Source organism: Hippichthys cyanospilos, chromosome 10, assembly GCF_059441005.1.
Source record: "Hippichthys cyanospilos isolate Australia breed blue-spotted pipefish chromosome 10, RoL_Hcya_1.0, whole genome shotgun sequence".
Taxonomy (NCBI): Eukaryota; Metazoa; Chordata; class Actinopteri; order Syngnathiformes; family Syngnathidae; genus Hippichthys; species Hippichthys cyanospilos.
This window is the reverse complement of record NC_142378.1, coordinates 9551216-9565875: the sequence shown is the minus strand read 5'-3', so window position 1 is coordinate 9565875 and position 14660 is coordinate 9551216. Positions and strand designations below refer to the sequence as shown.

The 14660-nt window shown below is 35.9% G+C and overlaps 1 protein-coding gene across 2 annotated transcripts in view; it reads right to left on the bottom strand.

Moving 5' to 3' along the window:
• Positions 1-14660, bottom strand: part of negr1 (neuronal growth regulator 1) — a 142551-nt gene that overhangs the window by 92667 nt on the left and 35224 nt on the right. For both annotated transcript variants that reach the window (XM_088425813.1, XM_088425814.1), the window contains exon 2: positions 11514-11752. In XM_088425813.1, coding sequence (XP_088281939.1) covers positions 11514-11752 — 239 coding nt within the window. The remainder of the gene's footprint in view (positions 1-11513; positions 11753-14660) is intronic.

Here is a 14660-nt window from a genome sequence, read left to right as displayed (position 1 = left end):
AAGGAAGTGTAATTTTATCAAATACATCCAGAAACTGTTTTTAAATCAACAAAACAATATATCTCAAGGTTTTGGGTTGCAATTTGATTAAAAATGTAAGTTTAATATTTAATGAATTCATATCATATATTCTTTTAAACTCTTGATTCATCTTGGCATAGATCTAAACCAGTGCTTCTCACTTATATTCTGCCAAGCCCCCCTGAAGAAAGAGAAAACGTTTCGCGCCACCCACTTGACGTGCAGACTATAAATATGATCAATAAACATTGTATACATTGTATACATTTACCTAAACCTGTATCCTTTTTGACATTACCAAAAGAAAAAGGTAATATTAATCAACTTTCAACAACTGCTAATATTTTTTACAGCATTTACACAGGTTACAGCTTAGTCTAAAACAGAAATTAAAAATAACCGTGCGTCAAAGTGCCTGAAAAGAAAATATATTGCAATTATATTTCACATGACAAAAACAAAGACCTTTCCCTGGCATCACCTAGCGCAATCTTTTAATGAGGTATTTTTTCAACATTTTTCGGATTGTAGTTTCCACAAATCATCTTTATTTAAGAATCAAGATTGTTTATTAATAAATTTTGACGGACTTAGCTGAGTTTTTGATGACATTCCCTTTAGAGCAGCTTCATCCAGTAGATGCATAACACAACAACAGACACTGTTGTAGCTTCTATTCTATGCACCTTATAATGCCGTTTAACCCATATGAAAACAGTTTTAAAATAAGCCTTTCACTGAAGGTGCGCCTTATAATCTGGTGTGCCTTATAGTGTGGAAAATATGGTATTTACTTTTGGGAAACGTAACTGTAGTGTACAAACACTGACCGATGTGCTAAAATAGACACATCAACATGTGGAAAGGTTTCCATTAATCACAGACTTGAAAGTCCAGAAACCCTTACCATAGACTCCCCAACAGCAGCACCAGAGTGTTTTTTCACTTGTCATGTTAGCTCACTTGCAATTCAGCCTTTGCAAGCTCCTTTTGTGCTAGCATAATGTAAAAGGCCAAAAGTTATGTTAAGATGGCCTTCATTGACTTATTGCTTAATAATTTAATATAATGGTCAATAAGCAGCACAATTCACAAACAAATGCAAACACTCTTTCCCTGATGACAATTTGCTATGAAACCTTACAATAGAATATGAAAATTGTTATTCGACGTTAGTTTCAAACACCCAAATCACTAAACGCACGTTAGAGCTGACTTGTTCCTCACTCTACTTTACACACATTGTAATGCCGTTTTGGGAAAATTTGAGAGCTTAGTTGTCCTTCCTCATAGACTAATTCACAACCCACTTTCACTCATAAACCTCCATCTAAAGAAAGTTCTGTTAAAAAAAAAAAAAAAAAAAAAGCCTAAGACTAGTATAATTCAAAAATAGTATAACAGTATAACATATTCTCAATAATCTCAATAAAAGGAAATAGGCTATCAAACTAAAGTCTCACGTCCAATGCTGTATCCCTTTTACTGAAACTTTTGCACCTCCAGCAAAAGCAGGTCAGCTGAAGTGTAGGTTTGGAGTCATCTACATGGGTCAGGACCAAGTTGAGTAACGTAAGTAATATCATGCCAATGTATAAATGATTAACGATATATATATATATATATATATATATATATATATATATATATATATATATATATATATATATATATATATATATATATATGTATATAATATATATATATATATATATATGTATATAATATATATATATATATATATATGTATATAATATATATATATATATATATATATATATATATATATATATATATATATATATGTATATAATATATATATATACACACACACATACAGTACATACATTATACTCATTCTACTGGTGCGCCACTGTTTCTCCGCTACATTAATGCCAGACTGTTTGAATGCTTCACTACCCCGCAGAGAGGCTAAGAAGGCATCCCCATTTGGAATGTTACTCTCAATTACTTACCTTAATTGTGAGCACTTGTTTATAGCACATGCACTGTTATGAGGGTCTTTGTCTATGAAATGCACATCAATGAAAAATGCTTGCCTGATAGAAATATAAAAACTACTACAAACAAATTTGATGTACTAAGCGGCATCCACAGATAATTGCGTAGCACTATTTGTATTCACGACACCTGCCTACAAACCTATAGCATTTGCACAACTAAGAGTATGGATCATAATTTATCCTAAATAAAAGTGTGGGCCTGTGATGACTTTTCTGCATAACCTTCACTTCATTTTTTCCCCATTAAGAACATTTGCTGTCATAAAAATATATAATTTCACTCATTTTCAAGACCAAACTACAAACAAAGACTGGCGTTCACAAAAAAAAAATATACAGTACATACAGAGGTGATCAAAAAACAAGCACTGTTAAAGGTGTTTAAAAAAAATAGTAAGAGATTCATCTTCCACGGCAAAGAAGTGTTTGTTGATTAAATGCCTGTCGGAGCTACGTCGCAAGCATACAAGCAGCATCTTGTTGACAGCTGATTGTCAACAGTAAATGTGTGGAAATATTCCAGATTTTTAACATGCATGTGTAAGCCTTTTGGACCGATCCGAAAACTCTGAAGCCTTGGATCAATGTGAGCAGTTGGATGATTTTCCGGGTCCGGCACACTGCCGAAGTCTGTGCTTGATTGACAGCCGTCAACATACAGCACAGCTGACACGTTAGATACAGTACAAAGGCGCGTAAAAGCGCTTTAAATAAAAAAGATTAAATCAAGAAGTATCCTGTTCATGTTTGTTCAGAACATTAGTCAGCCAATTAGCAAATTTCCGATTGAAGTAAAATGATTAAATACGACATTTCAAGTCACAATATGTCAATATATTGTGTGTGTTGTATGAAAGTTTTTTTTGGGTTTTTTTTTTGGCGTGTTTTGCGCACTGAGCCATTACCAAACATCACATGACCAAACTCAAATATCAGATGAGCAGTGATTGCTCGTTACCTGAGCCCTGAGCAACTGTGATCTCATTTTCACTCGACAGTAAGTGGCAAAATGGCTGCTTGCTGAGCTAGATAAACATGGGTGGATTTTGCTGCTTAATTAATGTTCCACATAATACAGCATTGATCAGAAAGATATGTTTGGACTGAGACAGGCTTATAAAACATATTATTGTAAATGCAACCTTTAAATTGACTTCTTTAATAATGATAACTTGTGGGAGCGAGTTATTTTAAACGCATGACTTCTCCAAAAAATTAAGAATTGCAAATAAGCTCAGGGGCATCGGTTTAAGAGATATCACAGATGTCTTTATGAAACCACTCAGTGAGTAGTTTATTAGGGAAAATGATGAAGTATGGTAAAAGGAACGTTTGGACCTAAGCTTGGCAAAATATCATCCATGATGTAGTTGAAAATAAATAAAATAAAAAATACTATGGACAATAGTTACCTGCCAAACCTAACAGCGCTTCAAGCTTAAATTCACCTTACAAAGACCATAAATCAAAATTAATGGTGTTGTTTGACTATTTTTGCACACATGGCCTGGAGGGTATAGTTAATTATGTTTGAGTGCAGTGTATTTGGAGTTTGACTGTACTTTTTGTCCCATAGCTCTTTGTTAGCTTGCACAATTATATACTGCTTGACACGCTTCTGGTGACCTCAAAACAACCAATCTGGATAGGCATGGGCTGCTGTGCCTTAACTGAGACCAAGAGGTGAGGTCCGTATTCCAGAATGTTTCCTCCATTATACACAAGATGTACACATTCATTAAAAATATACATGGTTGCTTTGAAGTGACAAGATGGTGTTTGTGCTAATATTCATGTAAAAATCTGGTTCAAGTACAACTGGTAATCATTGATGGGAGTGACAGATTTATTTCATATTATGATCAGCTGTGATTCACTATGCCACGTTTATTTAATTATACCCTTTCTCCTTTCAGACAGTGAGCACGGATCGACAACCTGGAAGTTCAAACCTTGACGCATTCCTTTGAGTCATCCAATGGGGAGGGGGAGATCTGCTCTGATCCATAATAATTTATGTGATCATTTTCATCCCATGCTGGATTATGTCTTGATATTTGTGGAATTAACCTTTCACAGAACTACCACATGGATTCAACTTGTATTTTCATCATTTAAAAAAACTGTGAAATCCTACAATCATGTTCTAATTCTGCAAAGATCCATTTAACCTGCATTGACGGTATTTTCTGAAGGATTTCTATTAAACATGCAGCATATATTGTGTTGGTGAAAGTGCGAATACATTTCAGCATCTCGGCCCAAAGGCATATGTTGTGTTTAAACAGACTACCGAGGGCCATGAGAGCGAAACGCCTCAAACCCTCCCTTCACTGTGACAAGATATTCTTAGACAGGGTGCATATTTAATGCATTAACACATCTACAATCTTAATTAACAAGGAGCCATGGTGGCTGTGGTGTAGTTGGATAGATAAGAATCTCTCATTCTCTGGTACAAGATGAGAAAATGGTCAGAAGTACTCTATAAATAGGTCAGCATGTGCAAAATCTTGCGTTTAAAAAAAACATTACATTTCACTAATCAGCAGATCCCGATGACCTTGATGTATGTATGAAGTTTTAGCTGGAATTGAGAGTGACTTGTGAAAATGTCAGCAAAATTCACCTTCATTTGCAACACAAAGCAAAATGAAGTGAGCCAATAGAAAATCGCTTCACCAGAAGGATTTTTTATTTTTTTTTACTTGAAATCGATAACATCCTCATGGGTGCGCTTAAGTAAGAAAAGAGTTTTGGGATGAGAAAGCGGCATCTGATTTATTAAAGTGAAACCTATGAGTAGGATAAATGTCACACGGAGATTCAAAGATTTAGAAGAGATGAGGCGGCAATCATATTCAACCACCCTTTTGCTTTTAATGCACAGCATAAGATTTTCACTTTATGAAATGCAATAATAACTAAAGGTCGTTGTAGCTGTAACTACCGGTGCAATGGATATCATTTAAGGAATCATCAATTGTTAATAATGTAGTCGATTGTGTCGAATTGATTGTTGATTAATCATGCCTGGAAGCAAATTAGAGCAGGCTACTGGCTGAAAACAGCAGTAATACTATTGATTCAGTCTGAACAAGTGAATGATTCGAAGAACACGATAGCACGTACATGAAGTTAAGCTATGAAAACCTCCGCGGCCAGCATCATTTTGTTCAGTTTAATGCTGACAACAAAACATGAGTTCTCCCTTTAGAATTGATGCTTCATTTGATTAAAGTTTATATATACTGTATATATATATATATATATATATATATATATATATATATATATATATATATATATATATATATATATATTATATATATATATATATATATATATATATATATATATATATATATATATATATATATATATATATATATATATATATATATATATAAATTTTAATCAAATGAAGCATCAATTCTAAAGTCAAGTTTTTAAACCATTTGAATTTGATTGAATATTAAACAGAGAATGAAAAACAACCATGCAACATATTTATTAGAGAGGCAAAACAAGAGCAATATTAATCAAGAGAAATATTAATTTGGTGGATGGTAAAGTAGTTGAGGTGTCAGCATATTTTGAAACACGCATCCCGTTTCTATCATTTCCGATTCAACTTGGTTGGCTTTAGCATATATGCCAGAGGGGTTTGGGAGGGTGGTACTGGGTTCAGGTGGTGGGGGGTATACATAATCAGTTATATCGTTTTAACTTTCAATGCTAACATTCATGTTGTGATATTATATATGAATGTTGTGACCAAAATGAAAACTCCAAATACAAAACCTGACTCCGACACAATATCAACATAAACATAATCTGGCTGATAATTTGAATATTTTGGACTTTGGAGAGCTCATGTATAGTTAAATATATTATAGATATTTCATTAAATTAAAAAAAAAAAAAAAAAGACATGACCAAAGCTACAACTGTACTGTATTGAATTGAATTGTATTCCTAATTAATAAAACCAAACTTAATGATTACACTTAAAAATGTATTTTTTTTTTTTTTATTACATCACATGAATCAAAAGGTGTAACAAATTATATGTAAAATGTGATTTGCAACTCCTACGTACTGGACAGTTCATTCACATTTGTGTTGTGGTGTGTGGTGAGCCTCAAGCATATGCTTCTATCCATTAGGATATCAAAGCATTATGAAACATATTTTCATACCGCTGCAAACTGGCACAATAAGGAGCTTCATCTGGCTCGTGCCATATGGCCAGTTGTGAGCAAATGCTCTGACCCAGAACACCCCCGGTAAGATGACCACTACACAATGCTGTACAGAAATCCAACAACTACAAAAACATGTTGGTCTTGTGGTGATCATTAGTCTGCCCAACAAATGACACTTGATCACATGATATTTGGAGGCTTAACGTGAATCTGTAATACCCGCACAAGTAAAGAGACAAGAAATCCGTAATGATCCTTGCATGTAAGAAGTAAAATCAGAAGAAAAATACAGTTGTTGGGGATTTGGAGGGGTCAGAACTTCACCATCTGTATGATTGATAAGGCTCAATAGCCTGGTAGTTTATCATCCGGCTATGGTGTATATTTTCATAGTACTGCACATAGGGTTGGCGTTATTGAGTATTTGGGGGATTTGGATACCCAACAGAAAATTTGAATCACATATCGACTGTTCAAATGAAACAGTTTTTATGATCATTATTTTCATTTACTTAACTGTAAACTGTACTTAGCAGGACACAGAAACATTAGACCTGGGACAACTCTCTGCCTATGAATTTTGGCCTATGAGAAAAATAAGCTCGCTGGAACAGCCCATTTGAGTCAGCATGGTTTGTTAAAAAATGATCTATGCAAACAGCAACAGTGTCAGGCTATGTGCACCAAAATGGAGCACGTCAGCTCTGCTCGCAAGCAGCTAACTTATGCTTGGCACAGTTATTATGGAGCCCAAGCCACAGATAACTACTGGCAACAAGTGTCCTATGCATTGTATGTCAGTGTAATTATGACATTTGTTAGTGCCCTAAATAAGGAGCAGCAGTCAAAAGCACCAATTGCAGTAGAGATGATTCAATATGCTACGCTGTGGAACAATCAAAACAAAAGCATATCGAACCATTTTTGTCCATATATTATTGGGGAAACTCATAAGCAGTTATCCAGAACAACAACAAAAAATAGCCTTAAGCATTTTATTAACCGAGGGACATGAATTCATGTAGGGATCATTTCAGCCTGAATTTAATGTTAGCCTTTGACTCACAGTCCTCTTTCTGGTCATTCATAGAGAGCAAACATTGAAAACAAAAGATCACATGCGATTTATCTGGGCTTCCACCATAATAAGCACATAAAAATAGCTGTTTCACTTAAGCTGACTTTGAACACATTAGAGATATCGGAGTTTGCACCACCCTGTGATGTCATTGTCTTCTCGTGTCAATGAACAGCGAATTGCAACCATTTAATGTCATTTCTCGTCCCCCTGTAGATGAGCATTTGTAATCGCTGAATGTCCTAGGGAAACCCTGAATGTTGTGTTTTTTTCAATGTATTGACTTTCACATAACCACATAATGGTGATGCCAATGGAAAAGCACCGCAATTTTTTATTGCCACGTACAGTGTTTTCTTGACTTATGAGTTGAATTTGTTTTGTGACCAGGCTCGTAACTCAATTTACACTACCAAATCAATATTACCTACTGAAATCAATTGAAATTCCAGCACTGTGTCTTTAAAAGGACTGTGGCCTGGTCAGTGACATCAGATATATGGCCAGATAGACTCTGTGAACCCCTGAATGTGAGCTTTGGCCTACCATAGCCGGTTAAGAGGGTTATCATTTTGTATTTGAACTTTGTAAAGTTAAAAAAAAAAAAATGTCAGTTGTTTTTTGACTTAAATGGACAGCGTGTCAGATCAAGACAGTTTTTCATTACGGAGGTGCTCCAAGTTCTGCATTTACCATTGTCCATAGCTATAACAAACATGGCCACCTCCGGAGAAGTGCCACCCCACATGTAATATCATATCATGATAACTACACCCATGATTATATTTAAAACATACTCTTAGTCATTAAGAACACACTCATTTGCAAGTTTTTGAAATTTACAATCAATTAATTTATTCTTTTTTGATGAAAAACCATCTAACTCTTACACACTGTCCCTTTAATTCAAGCAGGGCCGTTTATCAGGTTTTGGCTAGAAACGAATGGACACAAAAATCAATCAAGCAGCAACTCAAAATAAAATAAAAAACGTTGTTATGCGTGCAAGTCAAGGTACAAAAGGAGTATAAGATGATGAAAAAGTAAGGGCTGCCAAGCCTACATGGTAGCAATGACTGGAATTATAGCTGATTTAAATTCACATCCCCTCTGCGAGTAACCTTTCACTAAAGGGAGGTGAGAATGTGGTTCACCACAAAAGTCTTCTGCCTCCCAGTGTAATGGACAACCACACAACCGAGCACGATTGTTGAAAAGACACTTACGGCGTATTCATACCAACCACGGCTCCACTTCATACCCACTCACTTTTAAAGTGCAAAGCAAGCAGATGGATGATGGCATATCACAGCTTAGAAAAGATGTAAAAACAGCACGGCCTGAAAGCACTGCAAATTCTGAGCGCATGTTCATGATAGAAAGTGGGTTTTTAACTGTTGTAAATTAGGAATGGGTGAAATGGCCTCAAAATAATACGATCATATCTGTAGAGAGTAATGTATGTATGAGGATATTGAATGACATTTAACAGTAATTGCAGTTTTACAGGCTGTCATGTTTATTGGTGCAAACAAATATGTTTTTCACCAATACCTGAAATCTGGGCATCTAATATGCGTCTATGACCTATGTGCTCTCCATGATATGATCTAATGAATATGCCACTGTAAACTGTGTATTATACATTTACACAATATACCTGATACAATAAATGTGTATAAAGGTATCTGAAATACACATTACACATTTTATTTTATTTTTTCATTTATTTTATTTCATTGCATTAACAGCAAATATTTTACATATAGGCATTAGAGCAGGGGTGGGCAACTCCAGGCCTCGGGGACCGGTGTCCTGCATGTTTTCCTGTTTTCTCTCTCAAACACACCTGAATCAAATGATTAGGATTATTCTCAAGCTCCAGCAGAGCTTGTTGATGAGCTAATGGTTTAAATCAGGTGTGTTAGGGAGAGAAAACTGGAAAACATGCAGGACACCGGCCCTCGAGGGCTGGAGTTGCCCACCCCTGCATTAGAGGTACAACGATTAATTGATAAATCAACAACTAATTGAGTGAAAAAAAAAAAAAAAAAAAAAAAAAATATATATATATATATATATATATATATATATATATATATATATATATATATATATGAATTCCAATCATTTTCTAATTGGTGCACCTCATCACTGTCTATTGCCCTGTTGTGAATCAAAAAATTGAAAGCTATTAACTCAGCTTGCCTGATAAGTCCCTCATAAATATTCCTTAGAAATGAGTCATAAACTTCTGTCCTACCACAATAAAAAAAAAAAAAAACATAGCATTGGGATAATAGATTTTAGAGAAAGCTGACAAGCAACAGTTTGATGATACAGCACACAAACTCAGCCAATACGGCAGTGAATACTTTCCTTGCGCTCACATCCTTATAATCTTTCAAATAAAATCTTTGACCATTTTAGAGAGATGCACAAAATGAGATTCCATTTTGCCCTCCAAGGATCTATGCTGCATGTTTATGATGTTAATGGCTATATATTTGAAGACTTCCTCTTCAACTCCTTATCACACACCCAATGCTGCTTCCCAATTTATCTCAGGCTCTAAAGAATCACATATTGGGTTTTTGCCTGATATGATAAACCATGAAGACTAAATTAAAGCCCCGTTAGTCAACCAAGCCTTGATTTTGTGCTGCACAGCAGTCAATAGAAAGAAAAAAAAAAAAAATCTCCACAGTGGTGGTTCACATCCACCAGAGAAATGTCTGAATAATTTTCTGTTATTACGTAGTATTAATTCTCAAAGCACTTGTTTTCCACATGATTAAAAAAGCAGCACATATGGTGGCAGATATCCATGAGTTGTGATTGCGTAATTAAGGGTGATGTGAATTAGTGCTATGACCTCTATTCCAATACATCAAAAGTTTATAATGGCTTTCATAGCCCAACATAAAAAAAAAGTACTTAGTCTTAACTAAAAGTTATTGATGAAATGCTTGTGATCAAGCACTGCACAATTTGGTTTAATGTAATGGTGCTTAAAGAGCCCATATTGTGAGATTTTAAGCTTTCCACAGAAGAACATGTGCATGTAAATTTGTGGAATCTTACCACTGACACATTGGAAATTCAGGCATAGTCTACATGTAGCCGGGGTTCTTGCAAAAGGGTGATAAATGTCTCTGGTTTGCCTTATTTGCTAAATGTGTCCAGTGTTTTTTTTTTTTTTTTTTTTTTTTTAAATTGAAACAAAATGTTCAAAAACTCCAACCAAAGTGGGTATTTGCCAAATTCTCTGGATTTGCGTTTGTGAGTAGCAATAATAAGCTGGAGCTTTATGTCTTCAGTCTGTGCTATTTCCAACCAATGACTCCGACACTGGTGACGTTCCGATTGGACAGAATTTGGCAAATATATTGCCACCTAGTGGTCTGGCATGCTTGTAAAAGAATAACACTATGCAGATTTGTGTGACAGCATTTTTTTTTCAATGACCAAAGCCATGTGGATGGATTTTTTTTTTTTTTTTTTTTTTACTCATAATGGGGGGAAGAATATGTAGGTTCTGTGTAGACAAGGTTTCAATTTCTTATTAAATACAATTGTTTGGTAGCTGGATGTCCAACCAGGGAGTGAAACGGCCTTTCTGTGGTGAAACTTTGTGGTTAATGAATGAAACGTTGCTGTTTAGTTGGCCGACCTGTGCAAAGGATCTCCTCCACCACCATGGAATAAAAATGAAATTAAAAAGTGTGAACGTCTCTGCAGATAAGGAGGGCATGTATTTATGATCTCACTTGCGATATGGGGGTGGTGTAGAGAGGATCGTCATATTGCCTCTCACAAGCTACTTTTATCTGCTAGTACAGGCCTGATGCAGAGAGTGCAGAATAGGTAAATAGTAGTAGTAGTAGTAAGAAAATATCACTTTGGGGGTCTTCAGGGTGATATATTAACATTGTGACATGTATGAAGTGTGAAAAAGTAAAATTTCCATGATGCAGGCCCTTTAAGCATGATTGGCATTCCATGTGATTTTTGTCACGCGTTGAGATTATCAGGGGCCAACAATTTGAAGACTATTACATTTGTTCTACTGACTTACATGTTTTCAAACCATGTAAACTTTAGGCAGGTATAGCCAAAAAAAATGAAATCAGAAAGAAACAAAAACAGCTCTGACAAGCATTTAAGATTATGTAGACATACCTTTTACAATGAGGTTGAGAAGTTTAGGACGTGGGTTGCGCTCGCTTTGAATTGAGCATGTGTATTGACCATCATCCGTTACATCCACCTTCTGTATCTTAAGGCTGTACTCATGCTTGTCTCCGACGCTGGATACAATGGAAACACGTGGGTCTGTGGACCACTGGTCATCCCCTGCAAAAATGATGCTTGAGCGGTTCAACCACGCTCCTTTTGAAATCCCATCCAACAGGTAGCATCTGTAGAAACAAAGGACACTGTGGTCAGATTTGTGGACAAGCTGCTGCAAGTATCATCTGCTGTTTGAAAAGTGTGTGGCTGAGACATGCAGATTTTTATCATACAAGGAATGGTTGGTGAATTGCATAGAGGAAGATATGCCATCATTCATATGAAAATCTAGAGGTGGAAAAGTCATACATGGCATCTCAAAATGTTATCTCCCAAATGATTAAGTCCTTTTTTTAGAGGCTTTTATTGTGATACCACAACATTGAGAAACCATTGAAACTCTTAAGATTTTATTGCACAGCCTTTTGAAAAAGCAAACAATTTCTGTAGCTCTCAATGAGATGTATGCAGTTGTCAAAAGTCATTTCTGATTACGTCTCAAACTGCTACAACTGTTTCAATTTTTGGAAGGCATCTTCTTGAGACAGCATGTTTCAGTTCCTTCTATAGAAGTTTAACAGGATTTAGATAAAGAGCCCATAGAAGGCCACTTCAGGAGATCTGTGTGTTTTGGGTAATTAAGACACTTGACCTGTGAATGAACCCAAGCATTCTGAAACTGGGCAAGAAGGCCTCCATAGTTTTGAGCTTTCCTTTCACTCACAACAGACTCAAAACACACTGTGCCAGATGCAGAATGTAGTATAAAGCAGTGCTTATCAACCTTTCCTGTGAAAGCCAACTATCCACAACCAGATCCATTTTTTTCAAAGAAAATAAAATACCTGAAACTGTAATGTGGCAGACACTTCTGATTTATTAAACTTATGAACTATGCTTTTAGTGGTATCTCAAGACATATTTTGTTCATCAATTCCAGATGATACATCATGTATCCTTATGATTTATATCTGACCTTTTCACTGGAAAATACACACTAATTACAAAGGTTGATTGATTGATTGATTGATTGATTGACTAATTACGAAGGACGATGTGCATTGTACCTTACAAAATAAAGACATGTAACATTTTGTAACTATAACACAATTTAACACTGCAGAAGCTGAATGGATAATCTGTTGGTATTCTTTTTTTTTTTAATTCAGTGTCGTCAATGTCTATTTATTTTTCTGTCATTATCAAAAGGGTAGCAAAAATGTCAAAGAACATGAGTAGAGTTTGGTGGAATCATTTTTCACTCCTTTCGTTTTTCACAATTGTCCTGTGATTGACAGGTGGGCAATTCAGCGCAATCTCTGCTTTTTTCACTGTCGGATTGCAAAGCATTGTATATAGGATGGATGGGTCCACATACCATGAAACCTAACATTTATTGAGATTTTTGGCCATTGCTTACTCCATTATCAAAACTTTCTAACTGATCCATCAATGTATCTGTGGCTGCTGGGGGTCAATGATGCATCACATTCCTGCCCACATTTCACCACAAACACCAGAATGTTCTTTCATGGCCTGAAACATTGATGACAGGAATAAATACATATGCTTCTTGTTCCACTACAGACCTCTAGCCAATTGTATAACACCCCATTATGAGCTGCCAGGTGTTGTTGTGTTCACCCCACACAACTTATACGGGTCATCCAGGTTTTTCATTCGTACCACGGCTGCTGCAGCAAATGGTTTGACAAGTTAAACCTCTTTCCGGGCAACAACAGCAATAACGGTCTTTTACACTAGATCGGGTGTCGGCAATCGCGGTTCCAGAGCCTCATGTGGCTCTCTCATCCTTATGTTGCGGCGTGGCTTGCAAAAATAAACATTGCTTGGTTCAGACTAACTATGAATGGTGTAAGAGACACATTCAAATTGCAGTCAATACAGTTTGCTTGATTGGGCAATAGGACTACACCTAGGACATATTTTGGAGCGACGGAACACAAAATGCGACAAAAAACAGCCAATCTGGTTCAGCATTAAAACAGGAATGGAAATATAGTGCGGCCTTTTCAGATGAACGGTGTACATTTCAAAATATGTTATGAGTAAAAATTATGAACTTAAATGCCTAACAAATTCTTAACACAGAATAAAACGAATCTTTATGCCCCTGAGTGTGCACAAGGATGGACTCAGATGTTGGCTCAGTCTGCCAGCTACTGTGTAGCTTTACTTGAAAATCATAAAGAAATACACTAACCGCAAGTCTTATACAAAGCAAGAATTTTATGAAATCCTTCTTTCAAGAAAATACAGTAAGTCATGAATTGTCATAGCTTAAGCATGGTTTTACAAGCAAGGCTAGAACACATTTTTGCCCGTACAGAATCCCTACTTCACATTTTTCTTCGTGATTGACTTGTCCTTGACGTTCACTCACCGTCTGCTGATCAGCATTAAGCATCTTTGCACTATTCCTTTAGAAATGATTACTGTTATCTCTGCCAGTAATCCCTCATGCATCTAGGTGTCATACTGATCCTTGTATTTACACACCTCCTGACATATTTATGTCAAAAGAAGAAATTCTTGACATGATATGAAACCATGGTACTGTATTTAAAATATCTCTTCTTTTGTAGTGATATCACAATAGGAAGCAAAACTGTCTCAGGCAGGATAGACAAATTTACTGGGCTACTGGGCAGTAGATGGGTTTTTTTTAAGCCTTTTGGGCCAGAAGTGCAATGAAATATATACAGTATTTAAGTCTGTCAAGTATTATAGTAAAACAGCCAAGCCTCTCGTTTGGGCCAAAGACTTGTGTTGTTTTTTTTTTTGTTTTTTTTTTAATCCTGAACCAATTTCTTGTGTAACGATGTTGCTCCTAAGATCTTGGAGCGCAAGGCGGGTGTTGTATGTTCCTTGGACGATTCCAGCTTGTTAAGTCAGAATGCCATACATTGCAATTGTGTACAGCAGATGTAACGGCTATGTATCTAAAGTGGGCTCCAGTTGGAAGCTTACACACCTGGTATTGTCAGGTGGTCTTCCACCCAACTACAAACCAGG